Genomic DNA, 23,800 nt, shown 5'->3' on the forward strand with positions numbered 1-23,800 from the left:
TGACTAAAAATTCAAGGTGGTGCTACAGCATGGCCGCAGTCCAATGACTGATACAAGTAAAAGATGAAAGATAAATGTGTGTGTTGTATAGCCCCTGTTCAGCTCTGATTCTGCCAAACAGCAGCCAAATTCAATTCTTTGATTTTTCTCCCTCCCCATATCCGCCACATGAAGTACCACTTTTTCCTCTCTTTGTTTCTCTCTCACTCTTTCTTTCTTTACCTGAATCTGCCAACATCTTCACCTCTGGCCACTGACCTGAAGCTATTCTGATATTTCGGCTGGACTCAAACCAAGGCATCTCTACTAGTTTCATTCCCAAATTAGTGGAACATAAAACAGCTATGAGTTGCAGATGATTATCTTCCACTAGTGGTATAAACAAGAGTGCTTATATGCACCACAAGTCCATATGAGAGGTTCTCTCGTGGTAAATAGCACAATATTCTGTGTTCTTACACAACATCCACTTTAAGTGGGGAATAGATATTAACTACGACTAATATATTAATTATAATAGGCGCAGGAGTGGTTGTGTGGTAAGTAGCTTGCTAACCAACCACATGGTTCCGGGTTCAGTCCCACTGCATAGCATCTTGGGCAAGTGTCTTCTGCTATAGCCCCGGGCCGACCAATGCCTTGTGAGTGGATTTGGTAGACGGAAACTGAAAGAAGCCCGTCGTATATATATATATATATGTGTGTGTTTGTGTTTGTCCCCCTAGCATTGCTTGACAACCGTTGCTGGTGTGTTTACGGCCCCGTCACTTAGCGGCGGTTCGGCAAAAGAGACCGATAGAATAAGTACTGGGCTTACAAAGAATAAGTCCCAGGGTCGATTTGCTTGACTAAAGGCGGTGCTCCAGCATGGCTGCAGTCAAATGACTGAAACAAGTAAAAGAGTAAAAGAGAGTATATCAACTGAAATTAATATCAATCATAATACAGTATTAGCATTGATTCTTGAGTGACAAAGTGGTTAATTAGGATTGAGAGCTTGATTACCAAATGAACAGTGGCCAATACCTTGTTCTTCATACTCAGTCGCACTCCCACCCATTTTACCATTCTAACTAGGCCTGAATGACTTTTGGCACATGGCCAGTAATTTTGGAGGTGGGGTAAGTTGATTACAACACGCCACCCCTAATATTTGACTGGTGCTTAATTTCATTGACCTTGAAAGGATGAAAGGCAAAGTTAATCTCAGCAGAATTTGAACTCGATCTAAGGATGGATGAAATTCCGCTAAGCATTTTGACTGGTATGCTAACTGTTCTACCAGCTTGCTGTCTTGATGATGATGGTGGTGGTTTTAAATTTTCTCATAAGGGCAGCAAATTTAGAGGTGGGGCATAGTCGATTACATTTGACCCCAGTATTTCACTGGTATTTAATTTATCAACCCCAAAAGGATGAAAGGCTAAGTCAACCTTGGTGGAATTTAAACTCAGAACTTAAAGACAGATGAAATACACATCTAAGCATTTCGCCCAGCGTGCTAATGATTCTGCCAGCTCCCCACCTAATGAGAATAATCCTTTCTACTACAGGCACAAGGCCCGGAAGTTTGGGTTGGGGGGTGTGGGGTTAGGTTGATTACATCAACCCCAGTTCTTAACTGGTACTTGCATTATTAACCCTGAAATGTTGAGAAGCAAAGTCAAATTCTGCTTTTAAATTTTGGCACAAGGCCAGCAATTTCAAGAGTGGGCTAAGTCGATTAGAGTGGCCCCAGGATTCAACTGGTAACTCTTTCATCAACTCTGAAAGAATGAATAACAAGGTTCACCTCGATGGAATTTGAACTCAGAACGTAAGATGACCTGCTGCTAAGCATTTTGATTGATGTGCTAACAATTCTGTGAAGGAAAAAAAGGTTGAGGTATTGTTTTGCAACTGACAGCCCTTCCTTGTTGCTAATTCTCACCTGTTTCTCAAAGAATCATCATCGTTTAGCGTCCGTTTTCCATGCTGCCATGGGTTGGACGGTTCGACTGGGGTCTGGGAAGCCAGAAGGCTGCACCAGGCCCAGTCAGATCTGGCAGTGTTTCTACGGCTGGATGCCCTTCCTAACGCCAACCACTCCGTGAGTGTAGTGGGTGCTTATTACGTGCCACCCGCACAGGTGCCAGACAGAGCTGGCAAATGGCCACGAACGGATGGTGCTTTTACGTGTCACCGGCACGGGGCCAGGCGAGGCTGGCAACGGACACGAACGGATGGTGCTTTTACGTGCCACCAACACGGGGGCCAGACAGAGCTGGCAAACGGCCACGAAACGGATGGTGCTTCGAAAATGGATTTTGTTTTTATTCCATGCCCCTTTGAAAGTGCAGAGGTAGAGGGCAACTTGGTTTGTAGGAAATGTCCACAAGCATTTGTTTTTTCTCAACACTTTGATGTGAGGGTCCAGAACGCAGACATTTACTGGGATTCCACACAGTTTCCTTCTACCAATTCCCCTGAGGAGGCATTGGTTGACTTGAAGATGAGGTACCCAAGGAATTATGCAGTGAGATGGAACTCAAGACTAGTGGTTATAAACCAAAGTCTATATCTATTCAACTATGCTTATGAAAGTGTTTACAAAATAAACATTAACCGCTAATTACTGGTATTAATCCTAATTATTTTCTGTCTGTTTCAGTGACTTAAAGCCTAACGAGTTACTAATGATAGACGGTTTAATTGCTAATATGGCGCCGTCTGTCTGTGATGTCTGGAAGCAAGATGGAGGAGATGAATTGTACCCACCACCAAGCATAAGTGTAAGTAGAGGGGAGGGAGATGAATTGAACCCTTTTTCAGCTTAACCCCTTTATGTCACCGTATCTGACTTTAGGATACAAAACTCTCCAAACTCTCGTTACCCGGGTTTCTGTTGAAATGCACAATTTTTGTTTCAATTAATTTCAAAAATAACGAATTAAATACAATAATTTTGTCCTTATTAATCTGGTGTTTGGAACCTTAATTAACCTGACATTTTGAGGGAAGGTTTTAATTTAGATCACTTTTTGTTACCATATTTCTTAATATAAAAAATAATGTAGAAATTAGTGAAATAATTTTGTCACATGGACCAGGCAGTGTGTTATGTTCCTGAGCAAATCTTTTGCTCAAGAACATAACACACTGCCTGGTCCATGAATTCAAACCATGATTTTGCGATCATGTGGATGTACACATGTTAAAGTATACATGTATGTTTAAAGTATGGCCGTTTGCCAGCCCCGTCTAGCACGTAAAAAGCACCCACTACACTCAAGGAGTGGTTGGCGTTAGGAAGGGCATCCAGCCGTAGAAACATTGCCAGATCAGACTGGGCCTGGTGCAGCTTTCTGGCCTCCCAGACCCCAGTTGAACCGTCCAACCCATGCTAGCATGGAAAGCGGACGCTAAATGATGATGATGATGATGATGATGATGAAGCTGGTGTTTGGAACATAAATTAACATTAAATTTTAATGAAAGGTTTTAAATTAAAGCATTTTAATAGTGTAAGATTATATCATAGATCCAAGGGTGAATTCAGGTGAGTTGATATCAAAAGGGTTTAAATGTTTTTTAATTTAAATTTTCAATTTTTATTTTAGTTAGTCCTTAACAGTTGTTTTTGCTTGGATTCACTTCAAGGTCCCAAGGCACTCCTCCTCATACTTCCCCCCAAAAAGTGGCAAGTTTACTGTTGGTTGTACTGGCCATTGGTGGAGACCCCTCTACCTAAGATCTGAATGTGTTCCTTGCTAACCCACATGACAAATGCAGTATGATTGTTCTTTCAAACCCATTTCCTGTTGCAGTTTTGGTGGACTTATTTGGACCGGTCACAAAGCTGGTATTTGGATTTGACCCACAATTTTATTTTTTAAAAACATCTTCAGTTTTGTTCCAAATCCACCAGTATAATAACAAAAAAGTTATTTGACTTAAATCTCTAGCATCCAGTCCACTCTGTACAGTGGGTGGCATTTGGAAGGGCATCTGACCATAAAACCCATGCCACAATTACACAGTGCAGCGTAGTGCAGTCGTCTGGCTTGCCAGCTCCTGACAAACAGTCCAACTTCTGCTCTCATGGAAAAAAAAGGATATAAATGGTGATGATGAAAATGAATTGAAACAAACAGGTTGTCTTTTAGAAATCTGGCCTTGGAATGGTTAACCCTTTAGTGTTCAGATTACTCTGTTAAATGTAATACCTTTTCACTCAAATTGTTTTGAATTAATTATGCATTATCTTATAGCTTTGAGGTTTCAATGATGTGATTGCTTATTTTTAGAATGTCAATGTAGGTTAGGTGTGAAAGGCTAGATATTGCCAGTTTGGATATAAAACATGTAGAATATATTGGGCCGGATTTGGCCGGTTTAAACACTAAAGGGTTAAAGAGTAAAATTCCTGGAAGTTCTGAGATACTTGCTTCTATTCAACAGTCAGGAGATTGAGTGAATTATGACCTTGCAGAGAAATATAAAGATTGGTGGAGGAGTTACTTTTTATCGCAGTAAAACCTTGCTGAATTTGGCTGAGGTTGGAGGTAGTCTTTGGTAGAATCAGGGGTCGGGATGGGGTTGTTACAAATGTTCCATTCCTACCAAAGGGTTTGGTTTCTTTTTGTCTCCAGTTAATGCTTAGAATACTTTGTGTGTGTGTGTGTGTATTTTGTATGCATGCACAGACATATACATGTGAAGCAGCTAGGGAGTCTCTGTTGTGGTGTCTCAACCTGCTAGAAATAGCAGTCACATTTCTGTAAAATTGCACTTCTGTCTTTAAAATTTAATTGGTTTACAGTATAGAGCATTGGGCTAACTAACCATACTTATTTTGTGCTGGGCTAACAGCATTGAAGTGGATATAGCATTGGGCTAACAGTCTAAATCCACAACCATTTAGAATTTAATTGCTACACATAAGGCGTTAGGAAGGGCATCCAGCTGTAGAAACACTGCCAGATCTGACTGGCCTGGTGCAGCCTTCGGGCTTGCCAGACCCCAGTTGAACCGTCCAACCCATGCTAGCATGGAAAGCGGACGTTAAACGATGATGATGATGAAGGGGAGGATTTCGGTTAGAAATATAGGTACGAAAGGATTAACCCTTTAGCATTTAAACCGGCCATATCCGACCAAAAGTATTCTGCTTGTTTTATGTTCAAACTGGCCAGATCTGGTCTCTCACACCAACCCTACCATATCATTTTAAAAATTAACAGCTACCTCATCAAAATCTCATAGCTACAAGATTAATGAATGATTAGTTCAAAACAATGTGGATAAAAAGGATTAATTTTGGCAGAATAATGTGAACACTAAAGGGTTAAATATGTTTTGTATTTATACAGATTTTGTGGACAGTGTGATGGTCAGAGCTGGAGTGTCTTGGGTTATTGTTCTGTTGAATCGGTACCTACCTGAATAACTTGTACTCGGAAGGAAAACATCTTAGGCTTCGTTTTTTATATTGTAAAACTAAACAAATGATAATAGTATAGTTTATTATAGTTGGTAGATTGTAGTTTATGATATGGGTGTTGGTAGAATGTAGTTTGTTGTACTAAGTTATTGGCACGGTGTTATCTAGTTACTGTATCTAATTTCAGCATTGCATATTCATGACAAAATGAGCACAAGGGGCAAAATGGGTTTAGGGGTTGCCTAACTTCACAAATAGGAGGATCTTGGATGAGTTTTTTTGTTTTTCCTTATATTTCCTCAAAAATGGTTAATTTTTGTCTGCCTTTCCTTTGTTTCAGGCATTACTCTATATTTACCTGCTGGAAGATGTTTCATTGATCACCAAGCATTGTGTAGTTGGATATTTCTTTTTAGATTTAGCCTCACTGGGAGAGGAAGACAACTCAAAGGTTCGTAGTACCTGGTTTGTTTATGCATCTTGTCTTATCTCTGTCTATCATAACCCACAGCACTTTCAGTAATATATGTTCCAGTTCTTTGACCAAAGGAACCACCTCCTTCCTGTATTATAAGTGGCTGTGTATTCCTCAGTTTATCAAAACTCACATCAATGTTATAAAAAGCATTCTAGATGTGCAATCAACTGAACTGCTTACTTACTGTATTATAGCATATGTGGTTGAATATTCCACAGATAGTATGATGTTCATTTTGACAGTACAAACCCTTTCAGATACAACTCAACTATTGCCCTTCACAGTTCTCAACCCTGAAAGGAGGGAAGGCAAAGTCAACCTTGATGGAATTTGAACTCAGAACGTAAAGATGGACAAAATGCGGATTTTGCCAGCTGACAGCTGTAGTGTAGATGCAGATGTTGTAAACACACACACATGTGTAGTGTGTAAAAGCTCGGGTTTATTGTCAGGAAAATTACCATTTTTCTGTTTGTTTAGAATTATTTATTTTGTATTAGAAACAACAAACTGTGAGTACTTTCTTAATTGATTTCTCTCTTCTCTGATATTTCAGTTGGCTGCTAAAGTAACTGCTTTCTCCCAGATCTTCTCTGTGCCAACAGAAACCATGAACCTTATTACGGGGTTCTGGTTTCTTGACCACAAGGACTTTGAGGTAAATTCACAATCTCTACCATTATACATTGCTAGATTAATTGGTTTACAGTATAGAGCATTGGGCTAACTAACCATACTTATTTTGTGCTGGGCTAACAGTCTAAATCCACAACCATTTAGAATTTAATTGCTACACATAAGGGGAGGATTTCAGTTAGAAATATAGGTATGAAAGGATTAAATATGTTTTGTATTTATACATTAAATTTATTGTTAAATATATTTTACAGCAGCAAAGCTGTATGAGACGAGGTGTTGAAGCATGATCCTTGAATGTTGGGCCTCATGGAGGCAATGACAAGTGACCAACCCCTTTGGTGATATACTGTGCTTAGGACTCATTAAGCAAAGTGAAATCATAGTTGTGCCTGACGCATAACTGGCACCTGTGCCAGTGGCACATAAAAAGCACCTGTTACACTCTTGGAGTGGTTGGCATTAGGAAGGGCGTCCAGCTGTAGAAACCATGCTAAATCAGACTGGAACCTGGAGCTGCTCTCTGGCTTACTCGTTCCAGTCAAACCGTCTGACCCATACCAGCATGGGAAATGGGTGCTAAATGATGATGATAAGCATATTTCCAGTAGTTGCAGCCAGTTTTATAATTTCAAAGATAGTCTGAAGTGAGTTGGTGCCCAGCGGGGATTATCTTTGGTTTGCAGCTCAAGTGAAAGAGAGGCAGGGTGAGGAAATTGTTTTTGAAATGGGAACTGAATTGGAATATTTCTGTCATTTCAGGTTGCTTTCTACTCTTTGGCAAAATCCTCCGTTTTTGGCCAATGGCAGCATCGACAAGTGATAAAATCTCTCTTGTATCAAGAAGAATATAAACTGGCCCTACAGTACCTGGCTGTTAAAAAGCCTCCTCTGTCGTCTCCAGAGGAAATCAAGCTAAAGCTCACTACGTTTCTGTTCAATGGGTAAGTCTGTTTCATCCTGTCTAATCATTATTTTCATTATGTTAATGTCACACAAATGGCCCCTGTGCTGGTGGCACGCAAAAGCACCCGTTACACTCTGCAGAGTGGTTGGCATTAGGAAAGATACTGCCCCAGCCGGCCCAAAAAATGTTGTGGGCAATTTTCTAGAATTGGGAGTTCTTTAACCCTATCAGGTTGTGTTCCTGGTATGGTGGGAATAGCCTAAACATAATCTCTACTGGGTTCCTGTTAAATGAATAACATATACTCTTTTACTTGTTTCAGTCATTTGACTGCGGCCATGCTGGAGCATCGCCTTTAGTTGAGCAAATCGACCCCTTTGTAAGCCCAGTACTTATTCTATCAGTCTTTTTTGCCGAACCGCTAGGTGACGGGGACGTAAACACACAAGCATCGGTTGTCAAGCAATGCTAGGGGGACAAACACAGACACACAAACACACACATATATATATATACATATATACGACAGGCTTCTTTCAGTTTCCGTCTACCAAATCCACTCACAAGGTATTGGTCGGCCCGGGGCTATAGCAGAAGACACTTACCCAAGATGCCACGCAGTGGGACTGAACCCGGAACCATGTGGTTGTTTAGCAAGCTACTTACCACACAGCCACTCCTGCGCCTATGTAGAAAAAGATGAAATATTAAAGTTAGACAACAGATCATGTGGCTTCTTTTGTAGTCGAGTGTTTATGATTCATTGTTAATGGTGTCCCTTGTTTTTGTGACAGTAGTTAGAGTGTTGGGTTCACAATCCTGAAGTAATGAGTCTAATTCCTCAACTGGGCTGCACGTTGTGTTCTTGAGCAAGACACTTTATTTCACATTGCACCAGTTCATCATCTGTGGAAAAGAGTTGCAACATCACTGATGCCAAGCTGTATCAGCTTTTGCCTTTCCCCTGGATAATATCAGTGGTGTAGAGAGGATGGAATGCATGGCTGACTGCTTGTCTTCCATAAACAACCTTGCCTGGACTTATGCCTCTGAGGGGAATTTTCTAGGTGCGATCCCATGGCCATTCATGACTGAAGGGGGTTTTTACCCATTACTCTTTTACTTGTTTCAGTCATTTGACTGCGGCCATGCTGGAGCACCGCCTTTAGTCGAGCAAATCGCCCCCGGGACTTATTCTTTGTAAGCCCAGTACTTATTCTATCAGTTCTTTTGCTGAACCGCTAGATGACGGGGACGTAAACACACCAGCATCGGTTGTCAAGCAATGCTAGGGGGACAAACACATACACACACATATATATATATATATACACACACATATACGACAGGCTTCTTTCAGTTTCCGTCTACCAAATCCACTCACAAGGAATTGGTCGGCCCGGGGCTATAGCAGAAGACACTTGCCCAAGATGCCACGCAGTGGGACTGAACCCGGAACCATGTGGTTGGTTAACAAGCTACTTACCACACAGCCACTCCTGCGCCTTTACTTTTGTTTTTAATTGGGAGAAAGAAACTGACTTCCTTTTGCTTAGACTCTTTGCAGTTGAGGAAACTATTGGTGATAATAATTCTTCAGATGAAGAGTTTACCCTTCTGCAGACAGTGAGAGTGTTTCAGACAATCAAACTGGTAAAAGTGATGAGAAAAGTAGCAATTCAGGTGAACAAATACGGTAGTTAAAAGATAAGCTTCTGGTTTCTACTATAACCTCAGGCTGATCTGTGCCTTGTGTGTTAAACTGGCAGATGGAAACTAGATGGAAGCTTGTATATAATGTGTATGTGGGTGTGTATCCACCTTTTTTGCTTTTCTATCCTATTCTGTCTCATACTCACCTTGTACCTGGACCTTACATTTCTTTCTTTTAAGCTTCAACAAGACACCTGTTCCTCTCCCTCTATCATAGCTTCTCACTCCTGCGGTCTGTACCCAGCTTGGTTGAGGGGGTTTCATCTTGCAGTTACTTGGTGACCTCACCTGTGCTTGTGCCACATAAAAAGCACCCAATACACTCTGTAAAGTGATTGGTGTTAGGAAGGGCATCCAGCTGTAGAAACCATGGCAAAGCAAACATAGAGCCTGGCGGAGCCCTCTGGCTTGTCTGTGTTTATCAAACCATCCGACCCATGCCGGCCAAGAAAAAAGGATGACAAATGATGATGTGTGTGTCTTGATACTGCTTTGTCAGTGGCATTTAGGTGTCTCATGAACAAAATATCTTTTGAATAAACAGTTTTCCTTGAAAACCCAGGATTGGCATCAGGAAGTGTGTCTAAGTCTAGAAGACTTCCCTAATAAGTCTTGTCTAATCCAAGGAGCGTAGTATGGAAAAAAATAAACCTAAAACTGATTACAACTTAATTCTCTAACGAGGGACAAGGAGCAGTGTTAGAAAGGCGGCGAGCTGGCAGAAACGTTAGCACACCGGGCGAAATGCTTAGTGGTATTTCGTCTGTCGCTACGTTCTGAGTTCAAATTCCGCCAAGGTCGACTTTGCCTTTCATCCTTTCGTGCTCGATTAAATAAGTACCAGTTACGCACTGGGGTCGATATAATCGACTTAATCCGTTTGTCTGTCCTTGTTTGTCCTCTCTGTGTGTAGCCCCTTGTGGGTAGTAAAGAAGTAGTTAGGTGGTCTGTTACTGAAAGTGTTAAATTATTAGTTTTATGTTTTACAAATATTAATGTTGAAATTTTCTTATTGTGTTTGATGGTTTTGTTTAAAATTGTATTTATTTTATTTTTTTTATTTTGTCAGAATGACGGCCCAAGCTGTCGAATTTTACCGTTCTTGTTGTAACCAAACAAATGCTGAAGACCTCATCAGTCACATCTTTCTTGGCTGCCAACAAAGTGAGTGCTTTCAGGAGCTTCTTTCTATTGATTTTTCCGCCTTTCTTTTTATTAAACACTATCTGCTAGAAATAGTAGCCAAATCTCCTTAACCCCTTACCCGGCAGAAACGAATATATGCGTTTTGACCGAAATCGTTTTTTTCTAAATCTGGCGAGTTAACTCGTCATAAGATAGACTCGCCAAAATCGACAGCAAACGAGTTCCTTCGTCTAAAAACGGGTTAACTCGTTTCTGCCCAAAGCGGTAATTTAAAATCAATATTATTGAATTAAAATTCATAATAAATAAGGTTTGAAATATACCTCGAAATCACCATTCAAAACATAGTAAAATAAAACAATTAAAAAATATGTCTGAAAAAATACATTTATTTTCAAAATAATTGTTGGGTAAGGGGTTAATATAATACCCTACCACCTTAAAAACAGGAAGGGTACATTCATTAATCTTTTCTACTCTAGGCACAAGGCCCGAAATTTTATTGACCCTGAAAGGATGAAAGGCAAAGTCAACCGTGGCAGAATTTGAACTCAGAATGTAAAGACAGACGAAATACCGCTAAGCATTTTGCCTGACATGCTAATGTTTCCGCCAGCTCGCTGCTTTAGGGTACATTCAATAATACAGTCTTGTCTACACTGCCTGATTATAAGATGGGAAGCTTCTATACTTAATTGTGTTTGTGATGGCATTCACCTGGGATGGATGGGACTGGCTCCCACCAATGAGTTCACCATGTCCCTCGTGAATGGACATTTGACCCCGTCATTCCAGCGGTCAAAGTCGTGCTTCTGCCTCTGGCTCAGAATTCCAGCTTACAAATTTGACAAATGCCTCGCTGGAAGAGCAAGCATGTCAGATCATGTGGATGCTATTTGCCTTAGTTGTCATTCACAGTTGAGGGGTAGAATTCATGAAATCAAGCATTTGATATCACTATTTAATTTCTTATCCAGTAAGGATTGCTTGTTTCATAAAGGGATGCAAATGGGTTGGGAGCTGTGAAGCAAGTTTAATCCTTCAGCATTTATGCTAGCTGTGTCTGGCCCAAATATTCTTCCTGTTTTATGTTCAAACTGCCCAGATCTGGCCTACAATGTCATTCTAAAGATAAACAATCACCATTGAAATCTCAAAGCTGTGAGATAATCCATGGTTAATTAAAAACAATGTGAGTAAATAGGGATTACATTTGACTGAGTAGTCTGAATGCTAAAGGGTTGAATTACTTCGATTCCTGGCAAATGAGGTTGGGGTAGGGCTTGGTGAGGTGTTGCAATGATGATGAGAATTAAATGACCTGATATCATCTGAGCGATGTTGATCAGGAGATGATCGCTTTAATCTTCTCTCTGAGCAGTTAACAACAGGTTTTGTTGATTGATTGGAACCCTGTTCTGGTTAAAGACTGACACTTCTTGTGGGGGTGGGATTGACTGAGTTGATACTAGTTTATTATTCTTTATTCTCAGGGAAAATCTTGGGTCAACTAATGAAGCTGCCACTGACCGAGGCTGAAGAGAAGTGGTTGGAGAACTACCTAATGGCTAGCCCAGAGTTAAATTCCAAAGAGGCATTAGTTGTGTATTATCTGCAACGGGCCCGCTATGTTGATGCTATAAGACTCAATGAGAAATTGAAATCCAAAGACATGGTATGTATATTTGTTTGTTTGTGTGTCTGTCCCTTCTTGTCCTGTTCCATATCTGTGAGACATGGACCCTCTGGGGCCTTTAGGAACCACCTGAACAAGTTTTGTTACTAGGACACTTTACAAGATTATGGATTATCATTGACTGGATTACATATCCAACCAACAACTCAGCTCACAAACTGGGCTGTGTCCTATTACTTGTCTGATTTGGGAGCCCCAGCTCAGACAGTTTGGCCATGGTCAATTTTCCAAGTCAGACTCTATTTACTGTGTCCTCTTCACTGAGGATTCGACAGGGTCGATGGCCTGTGTTGGTTGACCACATGGCTCATGGTCACTGCAGATGAGGAAGTATCTCATAGAGACGGGGACTGAGTTGAACTTTGCTGGACAGGTCACCTAAGAGGACCCAGGAATATACTGATAAATGGTAAATGCAGAAACACGCTGCAACGATGCGTGCACCTGACCTGATCTGCATGTGTGTGTGTGTATATTATATATTAAATTCGATTAGAGATTGTGTTAACTTCATGAAGAGATGATTCCATCCAAAGAAATACTGGTTCAATACCTAGTACTTTTGTGGGGAAATAATTTCCTTAAAATAATAGGTATATATATATATATATATATATATATATAAACATATAGTTTATATTCATATAAAAGAAGTAAAAGGAAATGGAGATTGGAAAGTTAATAAATAATAATAAAATAATCATCGTTTAACGTCCGTTCTCCATGCTAGCATGGGTTGGGCGGTTCGACCGGGTATCTGGGAAGCCAGAAGGCTGCACCAGGCTCCGGTCTTATCTGGCAATGTTTCTACAACTGGATGCCCTTCCTAACGCCAACCACTCCGTGAGTGTAGTGGGTGCTTTTTACGTGCCACCTGCACTGGTGCCAGGCGAGGCTGGCATCGGCCACAGTCGGATTGGTGTATTTTACGTGCCACCGGCACGGGGGCCAGTCGAGGCGGCACTGGCATCGTTTATTATTAACTTCCCAATCTCGATTTACTTTTTCTTCTTACACACACACACACACATAAGACAAAGTAAAAAATACTGGCTGAAACTTTGAAGTCCCTGTCAATTTCTTGTAAAAGCATGGCGGGATCCTTTAGATTAATGTAAAATTGCTTTTACTGGAGCTGAAGATCAAAAAAACAAAAAAAAAAAAAGGGTCCCTGGATGTGATTTTATTGTTTTCATCCTTTCTAAAACTTCCCCAGTTTTTCTGTTGGTTTTTGAAAGTTCATTTTATTTTATATTTTTATTTGATTAAATCTGAAGTCGCTTCTATGCCCCAATCTTGATAAATATTTACTTTGATTTGAAACTCGGTTGAGCATTTTCCCGTCCTCTGATATTTCATGCACATCTCTCGTCTCTCTTTGTGCAGTCATCATTGTCAGAAAGGGAGAAAAATATGACATCAACTCGTAACATTATTGTTAGAAATTGCCTGAAGCTGCTGCCAGAGATCCAGCGCCAGTATCTTCATGAATCGAACTTAATACCAAAGAAGAGAATCAATCGTGGTGAGGAGACTTTAGTTTTCAATCTCTATCTTGTCATATTTCCTCATTGATGTTGTGAGTTGCTTTCACTCTCTTTACCCCTCTCTCTCTCTCCTCTCTCTCTCTCTTCTCTCACCCTGTGTGTGTGTGTGTCTCACTCTCTCCCTCCACACATTAATATGAAGGGGTGTTGGGTTCAGCTTTGTTATGGCTCAATCATTGACACCCATGAGGCACCATAGTTAAAAATGTGTTACTTCAGACTTCAATAAAATCTCCATTTAAATTGACTAAAGCAACCCTAGTTGACTTGTTTTTTGGTGATGGTCATGAAAGGAGTTACCTTCTGTCAAGGAAATTAGGTTTTAATTAAAGAATTCAATCAATGAATTTTTAAAATTTAAACAATTTTTAGTAAAACTGATGCTACATAAAAAGGTAGCCAGTGGAGCACTTTGTAAAGTGGTTGGTGTTAGGAAGGGCATCCAGCCTTAGAAACCGAGAAACCAAACAGACAAGGGCCTGGTGTGACCTCTGGCCTTACCAGCTCCTGTCAAAAGCCATTCAATCCATGCCAGTTGGAAAATGGATGTTAAATGTTGATGATGACATTCTGCCGGAACCCACTCTGCTGTGGTCTGTGGGTTACATTTTGTAGTGTTTGTAAGGGTGGATGAGCGGGGCAGTTGTTGAGCCAAAGTTGCAAGTTGTGACCTTATCATCATCATCATCATTGATTTATGCAAATGAGTTAAAGATGACACAAAGAAAAAAATCCTGTGAAACTAATCCTCATAGAAAATACTTCTTGTCCAAACCCTGTTGCTGTGTGTGAATAGTAACCACACCCTGTTTTGATGTGATGTAAACAGTGGTGGTGTGGAGGCACGTGGTTTAGTGGTTTGGGCTCATTGTAAGAGAGTGGTTTCAATTCCTGGAGTGGTTGCCGTGTTGTCTCCTTGAACAAAACACTTCATTTCACGTCGCTCCAATCCACTCTGCTGGCAAAAATGAGTAACCTTGTGAGGGACTTGTGTCCCATCCAAGTGCAGAATTTATACACCATGAACCGAGAAATTGGCCCTTATGAGTTGGAATGCCTCAAAACAGTGGTGGTGGTGGTCATGGGGAGATTTGATTTATGTCGAGCAGTTTCGATGGGTATCAGGTGTTTCTTGTAATGTATGGTTTTTGCTGGTGAACTTTTAAACTGTGTGGATGGGCGAATGAAATTTAATAACCAGGAACAGGTTTAACCCTCTCAAAGCTGGGCCCCTCTGTCTAACTTTACTCTCCACTAGGGCTCCTGACCACAAAATCAGTTTCATATACAGCTCAATAGTTACGGTTTCAGGCAAACTAATGAACAGTCACAAAAATTCAGGAGAATAACAACAACAATTCACCTTTCTTTCAACTTACCATGTTTGTTCACCTGAATTGTGAACAAATATGGTTGACTTTCACCAGTTTGACTCTTCAAGTCACTCTCATTGTGTGTGTGTAAGGGTAAACTCTTTGTGCAAGGTATAAATATCTCTTCTCTCTATATATAAACGGCAGTTTGTCTGTGTGCGTGTCTGTGTGTCTGTTAGGTTGTACCCTCACCCTGACCACGGCTTTCAACCGATTCTGATGAAACTTGACACACACATAGCCCAATGTCATAATTCAAAACTAACGCAGCGAAAATTTTGAAAAGTTCCCCCAGTTCTGAAAAAAATCGATAAATTCGACATGGGGTCGAGAATCAGAAACACAAACCACAGACTGTCTAGGGGACGCAACTCGACCTTTTTAACCCCCCAAAAATTTACCATCATTTTTTTCCCCATTTTTTTGCTATTTTTTGGCTATAACTCTCTAAAAATGCTTTATAGTTATTTCCCTTACAAACCCGAGCAACGCCGGGCGATACTGCTAGTCATCAATAATTTCCTCAACTGTAAAGAGTCTAGGCCTTTCTCGTTTACCACATGAAGTGCTGGGTTCGTTTCATCACAAAATCATTTTGTTTTTTCTTACAATTAAAAACATAAGTAAGTAACAGCAACAACCATGGCAGACTTCCACTCTTCACTACAAAGCTGAAATTTGGCTCAGTTGTCCATTTTTAATATCGGATCTTCTTTTTTTCGATGCATGTTATTCAGTTCTGCTTTAACAGGAATCCGGTTGAGATTATGTTTAGGCTGTTCCTGCTCTGCCAGCAACACAGCACAATGGAGTTAACCCTTTTGATACTAACCCGGCTGAAACCGGCTCTGGCTCTCTGGTAAAATGTCTTGTTTTCATAAGTTTTGAATTAGAATCTTCCACGAAACCTTAGTCACAATTTATGCTCCTAACACTAGCTCAATGATAACAAAGTTATTTTACTAAATTCTTTGTTATATTTAAAATAATTGAAAGAAACACAGAGCATCTCAAAATAAATACAGTAATGAAAGGGTTAATGTGTGTCTGCTGTTTCTTCTCGTATTTATAATGTATGAAGATGCGTCTAATGGTAGACTTTTGATGTTGTTTTATTTGCTTGTTTTACTCAGTGACGCGTCCGAAACCTCTGTCCACAGTAGTGACCAAGTCCACTGGTCCTAGGGTAATGTCGCAGTCAACCCTGATCTTGGCAATAATGGAGAAGATGGATGAAGTTGAGCGATTAAACAACTCTGCTAATGACAGGTGATTGTTCCCTCTTCACACCTTTTTGTTTTTTACATCTCTATCCACACAACATGGCTCAACTCCTTTGTTTCTCTCTCTGAACACTTTCACAGTTTAACAAGAGTTTGTGTGTGTGTGTGTGTGCATTGTAAACTGACTTGTTTATGCTTTTGTTCTGATAGATATATACCTATATGCATTTGTATGTATGTGTGTGGCTGTATGAGTTCTTTTCAACTTAGCACTGATGCTAATAGGATCCAATGCACCACCAGGATTTGAATGTGCAATTGTATAAGATGTTAATAAAATGATTGTTTTCTGGGTTATGGCTGTGGTTAGGCTGTCTGCTCTGCCATTGAGATTCTTTCCAGTGAAGGCACGTGGCTTAGTGGTTAGAGCATTCAGCTCGTGATTGTAAGGTTGCAAGTTCAATTCCCAGCAGCGCATTGTCCTCTTGAGCAAGGCACTTTATTTTACATTGCTCCACTCCACTCAGCTAGCAAAAATGAGTAGTACCAGTAATTCAAAAGGGGCCGGCCATGTCACATTCTGTGTCATGCTGAATCTCTCTGAGGACTACTGGGTGTATGCATGTCTGTGGAGTACTCAGCCACTTGCACGTTAATATCATAAGCAGGCTTTTCTACTGATTGAATCAACTGGAACATTTGTTGTGTAAAATTCTTCACATCTCACTGTTCCAGCACCACCCAGCTTTGGTGTCTTAAGACAGTTTTTGGTCACCAGCTCTATACTCTTTTCGTACTCCCAATTCCTTATTCCTTTTGCTTCAAAAATTCTACAGAAGTCAAAACTTTAAGTTTTGACTTTGTATATTTTGAAATTTTCCCATTTTTCTCTTACTCTTTTACTTGTTTCAGTCATTTGACTGCGGCCATGCTGGAGCACCGCCTTTAGTCGAGCAAATCGACCCCGGGACTTATTCTTTGTAAGCCCAGTACTTATTCTATTGGTCTCTTTTTGCCGAACCGCTAAGTGACGGGGACGTTAACACACCAGCATCGGTTGTCAAGCAATGCTAGGGGGGACAAACACAGATACACACACACACTTATATATTTATATACATATATACGACAGGCTTCTTTCAGTTTCCGTCTACCAAATCCACTCACAAGGCATTGGTCGGCCCGGGGCTATAGCAGAAGACACTTACCCAAGATGCCACGCAGTGGGACTGAACCCGGAACCATGTGGTTGGTTAGCAAGCTACTTACCACACAGCTACTCCTGCGCCTATATCTTTTTTTTTTCCTTTTTTCCAGCAGGTCTTTTGGTGAAGAATCATTCCAGGACATTGCTGTACCTTTTATTTCAGCACCATTCACACCTCAAAAGACTGCATTACCGTATGTATTCCTAATTTCTATAATTCAGTTTATTTTTCATGATTTATTTTGTTTACATCTCTTCTATGGGTTTTCCCTCCCCACAGTATTTATTATATTGTCCATTTGTTGTTGTTGTTTCTCGGTTGACCCGGGATCAATCTTGGTCAGACAGTCATGTGATTATAGGGGTTTTTTTTCCCCTTGTGATCACTCTGCCTTCTTTGTGGGCTGGCAGAATCGTTAGCATGCTGGACGAAATGCCTAGCGGTATTTCGTCTGCCGTTACGTTCTGAGTTCAAATTCCGCCGAGGTCGACTTTGCCTTTCATCCTTTCGGGTTTGATAAATTAAGTACCAGTTACGCACTGGGTTCGATGTAATCGACTTAATACCTATGTCTGTCCTTGTTTGTCCCCTCTATGTTTAGCCCCTTGTGGTTAATAAAGAAATAGGTATATCTAAAGCTACATTATTCAATGTGTCATTACTTTGTTATAAACCCTTGCTACTATTTCTAGTAGAGGGTAGGGGCTGTCTAAAACATCTTACAGTATGATGGAGGAGTTTGTAATTAAAGCCATAACCGATTAGCGTTTTCATGAATCACACGTAAATATGAGGAGAATGGTTGCAATAACCATGGTGATTGTGATGATAACATTTGTGTTGATAGGATAATAGTTGGTGCCATGTAAAAGGCACTGGAGATGCTACCACTTAAAATGCACCCAGTGCGCTCTGTAGAGTGGTTGGTGTTAGGAAGGGCATCCAGCTGTAGAAACCAAACCAAAGCAATTGGAGCCTGGTGTCGGTCTTGGGCTTGCCACCTCCCTATCAAACTGTCTAACCCATGCCAGCATGGAAAACAATCGTTAAATGATGATGGTAGTATTAATAGTAGTAATAACATTATAACAATGATGATGATGATGTTGATGAATTCTTTTTCAGAAATTTTTCCCGATTCGCTTCAGAGAAAAGCCTGATGAAGGACACCACTTCCTCACAGTCTGCGTCCAAACATAAAAGTATTCTGTTGTCTCAGAAATATACTTCGGCTCGAGATGAACATTTTGGTTACTTGGAACAACCTGCAAGACGGTAGGTCTGAGGCCCCATGGGGTCACTTTCCATTTTTGTTGTTCAACCCCTGGTCAATAATGCTCCTCTAGACTTAGCTATGATCAAACATGTTCCAGCTGTGACACAGTCTATCTAGGACTGTATTATCGAATGTATATCTTTTGTCTTTTACTTGTTTCAGTCATCAGACTGTGGCCATGCTGGGGCACCACCATGAAGAATTTTAGGGAAACAAATCAACCCCAGGAATTTTTTCTTTTTTTGAAGTTTGGTATTTATTCTATAAGTTTCTTTTGCCAAACCACTAAGCTACAAGGATGTAAACAAACCAACACACACATACATACAATGGACCTTTTTTCAGTTCCCATCAACCAAATTCATTCACCTGGCTTTGGTCAACTCAGGACTATAGTAGAAGACACTCTAGATGCCATTCAGTGGGACTGAACCCAGAATCACATGGCTTGGAAGGAAACTGCTAACCACTCACCACCTCTTTTTTAAAATCTTGTTTTAGCTATTTTTTACTCGGGAGATTTGGCTACTATTTCTAGCAAGTCACTGGCTGAAATGTATTAATGTTTCTTAAGGTGACTCAGTTTATGGAAATGTCCGCTATTGAAATGTCAAAGTGACAACACGTGTTTGTGTGTGCGAAGCAGGCTGTAGATAAGCACCATTGTTGCCATTGATCACACTTTTTGCAGTGTGTTGTTGAGGCAAGCTCTACCTGCGACGATTTCATCTCAATCGAAGGAGAGGAGCTTTCTCCGTCCGGGTTGCGGATCTGTGGAACAAGCTGCCAGACGAGATGGTGAAGATGCCGACAACCGCTTTGTTCAAAGCCTCCCTTGACCTCAAGTGGCCTGAACTCTTTACATGAACACCACCCTGTACTTAACTCCATGTCCCATTACATGGCCTTGCTATTTGCTTTTGAGCCAAATTAACTAACTAACTAACTAACTAAAGCAAAACTCAATAACGTGTCAGTCCTCCCACCAGACGAAGCCATAGCTTTACTTCATTCTCACTTCATCATAGCATTTTCTTGGCAGAGATTTTGGGCTGGTTTGCCATTGCCCTCCCTAACCCGATGGCTGAGATCATCCGGGTGGCTGAATGTTTAAGCTCACCTCAGAACTACACTGTGTGTGTGTGTGTAGGGGGGGCTATGAGATACACAGCCCCTCGTATTGTAATCCAATGAAGAGGTAGTTTCATTGATTGAATAATTGTGCATTCGTTAAGCCTGATGGTTTAACAATTATACACCAGTGTATGGATAACGGCAATTCTACTTGGCTTGATGCATCACCTCAAGTACAGCAAATCACCACATATATACATATATGTATCATCACTTTCGTTTAGCGTCCGCTTTCCATGCTGGCATGGGTTGGACGATTTGACTGAGGTCTGGCGAACCAGGTGGCTGCACCAGACTCCAATCTTATCTGGCAGAGTTTCGACAGCTGGATGCCCTTCCTAACGCCAACCACTCGGGGGCCAGTCAGGCAGTACTGGCAACGGCCACGCTCAAATGGTGCTTTTTATTGTGCCATGTAATGTGTATGTATTTATTTATATGTGTGTATGTATATGTATGTTATGTTCCTGTATCATTTATTGTAGAAAACCGAAATACGTGAGTGCTGAAGCCCTGTCTGTCCTTCAGACCCCTGTCATCCAGAGGAAGAGTACACTGCAGTCCAAAATGACCAGTCCTCGCCCGACCCCACAGTCCATATTGAAAGTGCGACAAATGTCTGCAAGGTCACCCAGCTTCAATATGTCGAGGTCGATGGACAAAGGTAAGTTTCTTCTTTTTTGTTCCACCTCACATTTCTGTTATGTCTTCAATCCTTGAAACTCTAATGTGGTCTTGTGACATGCTAGAAATAGCAACTAGGTCCTCCTTTAACTACTCTTTTTTGACTTAAGAGAAAAGAAAGTACACGTTGATTAATGTACTCCTAGATATACTGTACTTGAAGAAAGAGGCAGGATGGTCCAGAACACCTTTAATTTTGGATTACCAGGTTACTTGATATCATCATCATTTTACTTCTTTCACCCTCTCCCCTTATTGTGGCCCTTTTGATGTCTTCCTTTCTTTTTCTATCTCCTACCCCACTTCCTCTTAGATTATCTGAACAAATGTACGCAAACCTTAGGGTGTTGTGTACTCCCTTCACTTACACCCACTCCCATCTCTATCCGTTTCTGATCTCATTACCTCCCCTCTCGGTCTACCCACTTAGGGTGCTCAGAACGTGAGTGATGGTACCATGAGATGAGGTACCCAAACTCAAGAGTTACAGTTTCAGGCAAACTAATGGACAGAATCACAAAACACATTTCGGAGGAATAACAAGAACAGGCTTGTCTCTGCTCATCGAAATTGCTATTTTCTTCCTCATGTTTGGTTGTCTGAATCACTCATTGTTTGCGTATGGGTAAACTCTTTGTGCAAAGTATAAATATGATCAGTAATTTCCTCAATTGTGAAGAGTGTAGGCCTTGCTTATTGACCAAAGTGCTGGATTCATTACGCTTGCTTCATTGCAAAATCGTTTTTGCTTTTTCTTTTTTTCAATTAAAGACATGAGTGAGCTACAACTATGGGGTTCACCATTAACCCTTTCGTTACTGTATTTAGTTTGAGATGTTCTGTGTTTCTTTCAATTACTTTAAATATAACAAAGAATTTAGTAAAATAACTTAGTTATCATTCAGCTTGTATTAGGAACATAAATTGTGACTAAGGTTTGGTGGAAGATTTTAATTGAAATCTTAAGAAAACAAGACATTTGTACAACAGAGCCAGAGCCGGTTTCAGCCAGGTTGGTAACAAAAGGGTTAACAAGTCATAAACAGACTTGACTACAAAACTGTCTATCTATAGTATTTTATCTTCTACTAGAAGTATCGCCCGGCGTTGCTCGGGTTTGTAAGGGAAATAACTATATAAGCATTTTTAGTGAGTTATAGCAAAAAAATGCATTAAAAATGGAATAAAAAATGATGGTAATTTTGGCGACTTCAAGCCATGAAGTCGTTGTTCTAAAAGAACGCTGGTCTCCTTGCCAATGCTTTACGACGTTGATTTCCTTACACTCCCTTCCCCACAGCTTCACGAGGGAGGGAAGAAGGGGGAGAAGCAACACAGGTGCAGGTGTGACCATGGACGCCAACTCCGCCGCCATCGACACATGAAAAAATATACGTTAAAATGGAAAAAAATGATGTTAAATTATTTTTAAAATCGTAGACTCATCGTAGATGCGCACTAATACCCAGACGGGCTCGATATGAATCACGACCATAAGATACCCGAATTTGGTTAAACTGCACCGCAAAATGTGGGAGTAGTTAGGAATCTAGATCGTAGGAGACAGACACTCACACAACTACAGTTTTATATATATAGATTTCTTTGTGTGTTGATCATTACTGCTTTGACCCTTTCTGCCTGGCTGATACATATTTGTACCAATCAAAAATTTTACAAACCATATCTTTAAAATTCCCATTCTCTGTGTGATGCAGTGTAGTACCACTCTGGTTTTTCTGGTAAGTATGTAGTGCCACGTGTATGATCAGAGTGTATGACACTATAATGACAGTTCAAAAGGCTCACATGCATACAAACCCCACACCCATACCGATTTGAAAAAAAGTCCCCTTGAAATGGTTAATGGGAATTTTAATAGATATTTAAGTTTTGCCTGCTATACTGGGAACATTGTGTGATATGGTTAATAACCTCTGAATATGGTGGGGTTAAAAAAAATTGAAACCTAAGTTGGATTTGAATTCAGATATCTTCAGTTATTTATTGTCCATCATCTATAAATCTGGTTCCACATGGGATGCCAACCAACATTTTCCATTTGTTTTTTCTTTTTTTTTTTAGATTCTCCTGGTCTGCGAAATTCAGGGCGTTCCTCTCAATCAGCTGCAAACAACTCTTTATTGTTAACACCAACTGCAACATCAGTTAAGAGGACCAGCAAGTCCCTTCGATTTGCTGAGCCAGCTTCCAGAAATTTCTCTCCAAATTCTTCCAACGGTTCTTATACATCAATGTCAGCATTGTTATCAAAGACGGCTCCCAGAACAGAAATATCTGCTGCTGAGTAATTATATTTATTTCACAACAAAATAAATCCACTTCCAGTTATCTTTATTATTATTATTATTATTATTATTATTATTGCATTGCCTTTCATCCTTTTGGAGTTGATAAATTAAGTACCAGTGAAACATTGGGGTCAATGTCATTGACTAGTCCCCTCCCCCAAAATTTCAGACCTTGTGTCTATAGTAGAAAGAATTATCTCTATCTCTATATATATATATAAACGGCAGTTTGTCTGTCTGTGTGTCTGTTAGGTTGTACCCTCACCCTGACCACGGCTTTCAACCGATTCTGATGAAACTTGACACACACATAGCCCAATGTCATAATTCAAAACTAACGCAGCGTAAATTTTGAAAATTTCTCCCAGTTCTGAAAAAAAATCGATAAATTCAACATGGGGTCGAGAATCTAAGCTTTTTATATGCAACACATTTTCTGTCGGGAGACAGCTAGGAAAATCGTATACATAGAAGTATTTGAGTGAAGAGAAGACGTTGCAACCTACACATGCGCCTTCGTTCCCTGGAGGGAAAGAACTAGATTGGAATTAGTCGTTGCCTACTAGGGGCTCTTACATACCCGGGCAACGCCGGGCTATGCTGCTAGTTATTATTAAAGGTGGCCAGCTGGCAGAATCGTTTGCATGCTGAGCAAAATGCTTAGCGACACTTCATCCACCTTCATGTTCTGGGTTCAAATTCCATTGAGGTTTCATCCTTTTGTAGTTGATGAATTAAGAACCAGTGAAACAGTGGGGTCAGTGTAATTAACTAAAAATTTCAGGCCTTGTGCCTTTAGTAGAAAGGATTATTATTATTATTCACATACACTCAACAGATTAGACTCTTGAAAAACTGAAGAATCCTAACATTGGGCTACAATCAGTTGCCTTAGATGCCAAGAACCCTCCTAAGTATCCTAGCTGTCCCTAGTTTCCTGCAGCTGTACTAAACTGGGTTTTATGTCTATTTCCTCTATCCATATGTTCAGATCTTTAGAGATAGTTCTCGATGCACCTATAACTACTGGGATACATTATTATTA

The 23,800-nt window shown here is 40.4% G+C and overlaps 1 protein-coding gene and 1 non-coding gene across 3 annotated transcripts in view; both read left to right on the forward strand.

Moving 5' to 3' along the window:
• LOC115224890 (protein ELYS) overlaps nucleotides 1–23,800 on the forward strand; it is a 73,707-nt gene that overhangs the window by 48,396 nt on the left and 1,511 nt on the right. Inside the window, exons 21-32 of one of the 2 annotated variants that reach the window (XM_029795847.2) lie at nucleotides 2,651–2,771; nucleotides 5,763–5,873; nucleotides 6,457–6,558; nucleotides 7,299–7,480; nucleotides 10,226–10,320; nucleotides 11,796–11,977; nucleotides 13,385–13,523; nucleotides 16,052–16,187; nucleotides 17,459–17,542; nucleotides 18,475–18,624; nucleotides 20,245–20,423; nucleotides 22,529–22,751. In XM_029795847.2, the coding sequence (XP_029651707.1) occupies nucleotides 2,651–2,771; nucleotides 5,763–5,873; nucleotides 6,457–6,558; nucleotides 7,299–7,480; nucleotides 10,226–10,320; nucleotides 11,796–11,977; nucleotides 13,385–13,523; nucleotides 16,052–16,187; nucleotides 17,459–17,542; nucleotides 18,475–18,624; nucleotides 20,245–20,423; nucleotides 22,529–22,751 (1,704 nt within the window). The remainder of the gene's footprint in view (nucleotides 1–2,650; nucleotides 2,772–5,762; nucleotides 5,874–6,456; nucleotides 6,559–7,298; nucleotides 7,481–10,225; nucleotides 10,321–11,795; nucleotides 11,978–13,384; nucleotides 13,524–16,051; nucleotides 16,188–17,458; nucleotides 17,543–18,474; nucleotides 18,625–20,244; nucleotides 20,424–22,528; nucleotides 22,752–23,800) is intronic. The other variant, XM_029795848.2, reaches the window with a different exon arrangement.
• LOC115224934 lies at nucleotides 11,597–11,683 on the forward strand. The gene has a single exon (XR_003882912.1). It is a non-coding gene; the product is annotated as a Z30 small nucleolar RNA (small nucleolar RNA).

This window comes from Octopus sinensis, linkage group LG26 (genome assembly GCF_006345805.1).
Source record: "Octopus sinensis linkage group LG26, ASM634580v1, whole genome shotgun sequence".
NCBI classification, from domain to species: Eukaryota; Metazoa; Mollusca; class Cephalopoda; order Octopoda; family Octopodidae; genus Octopus; species Octopus sinensis.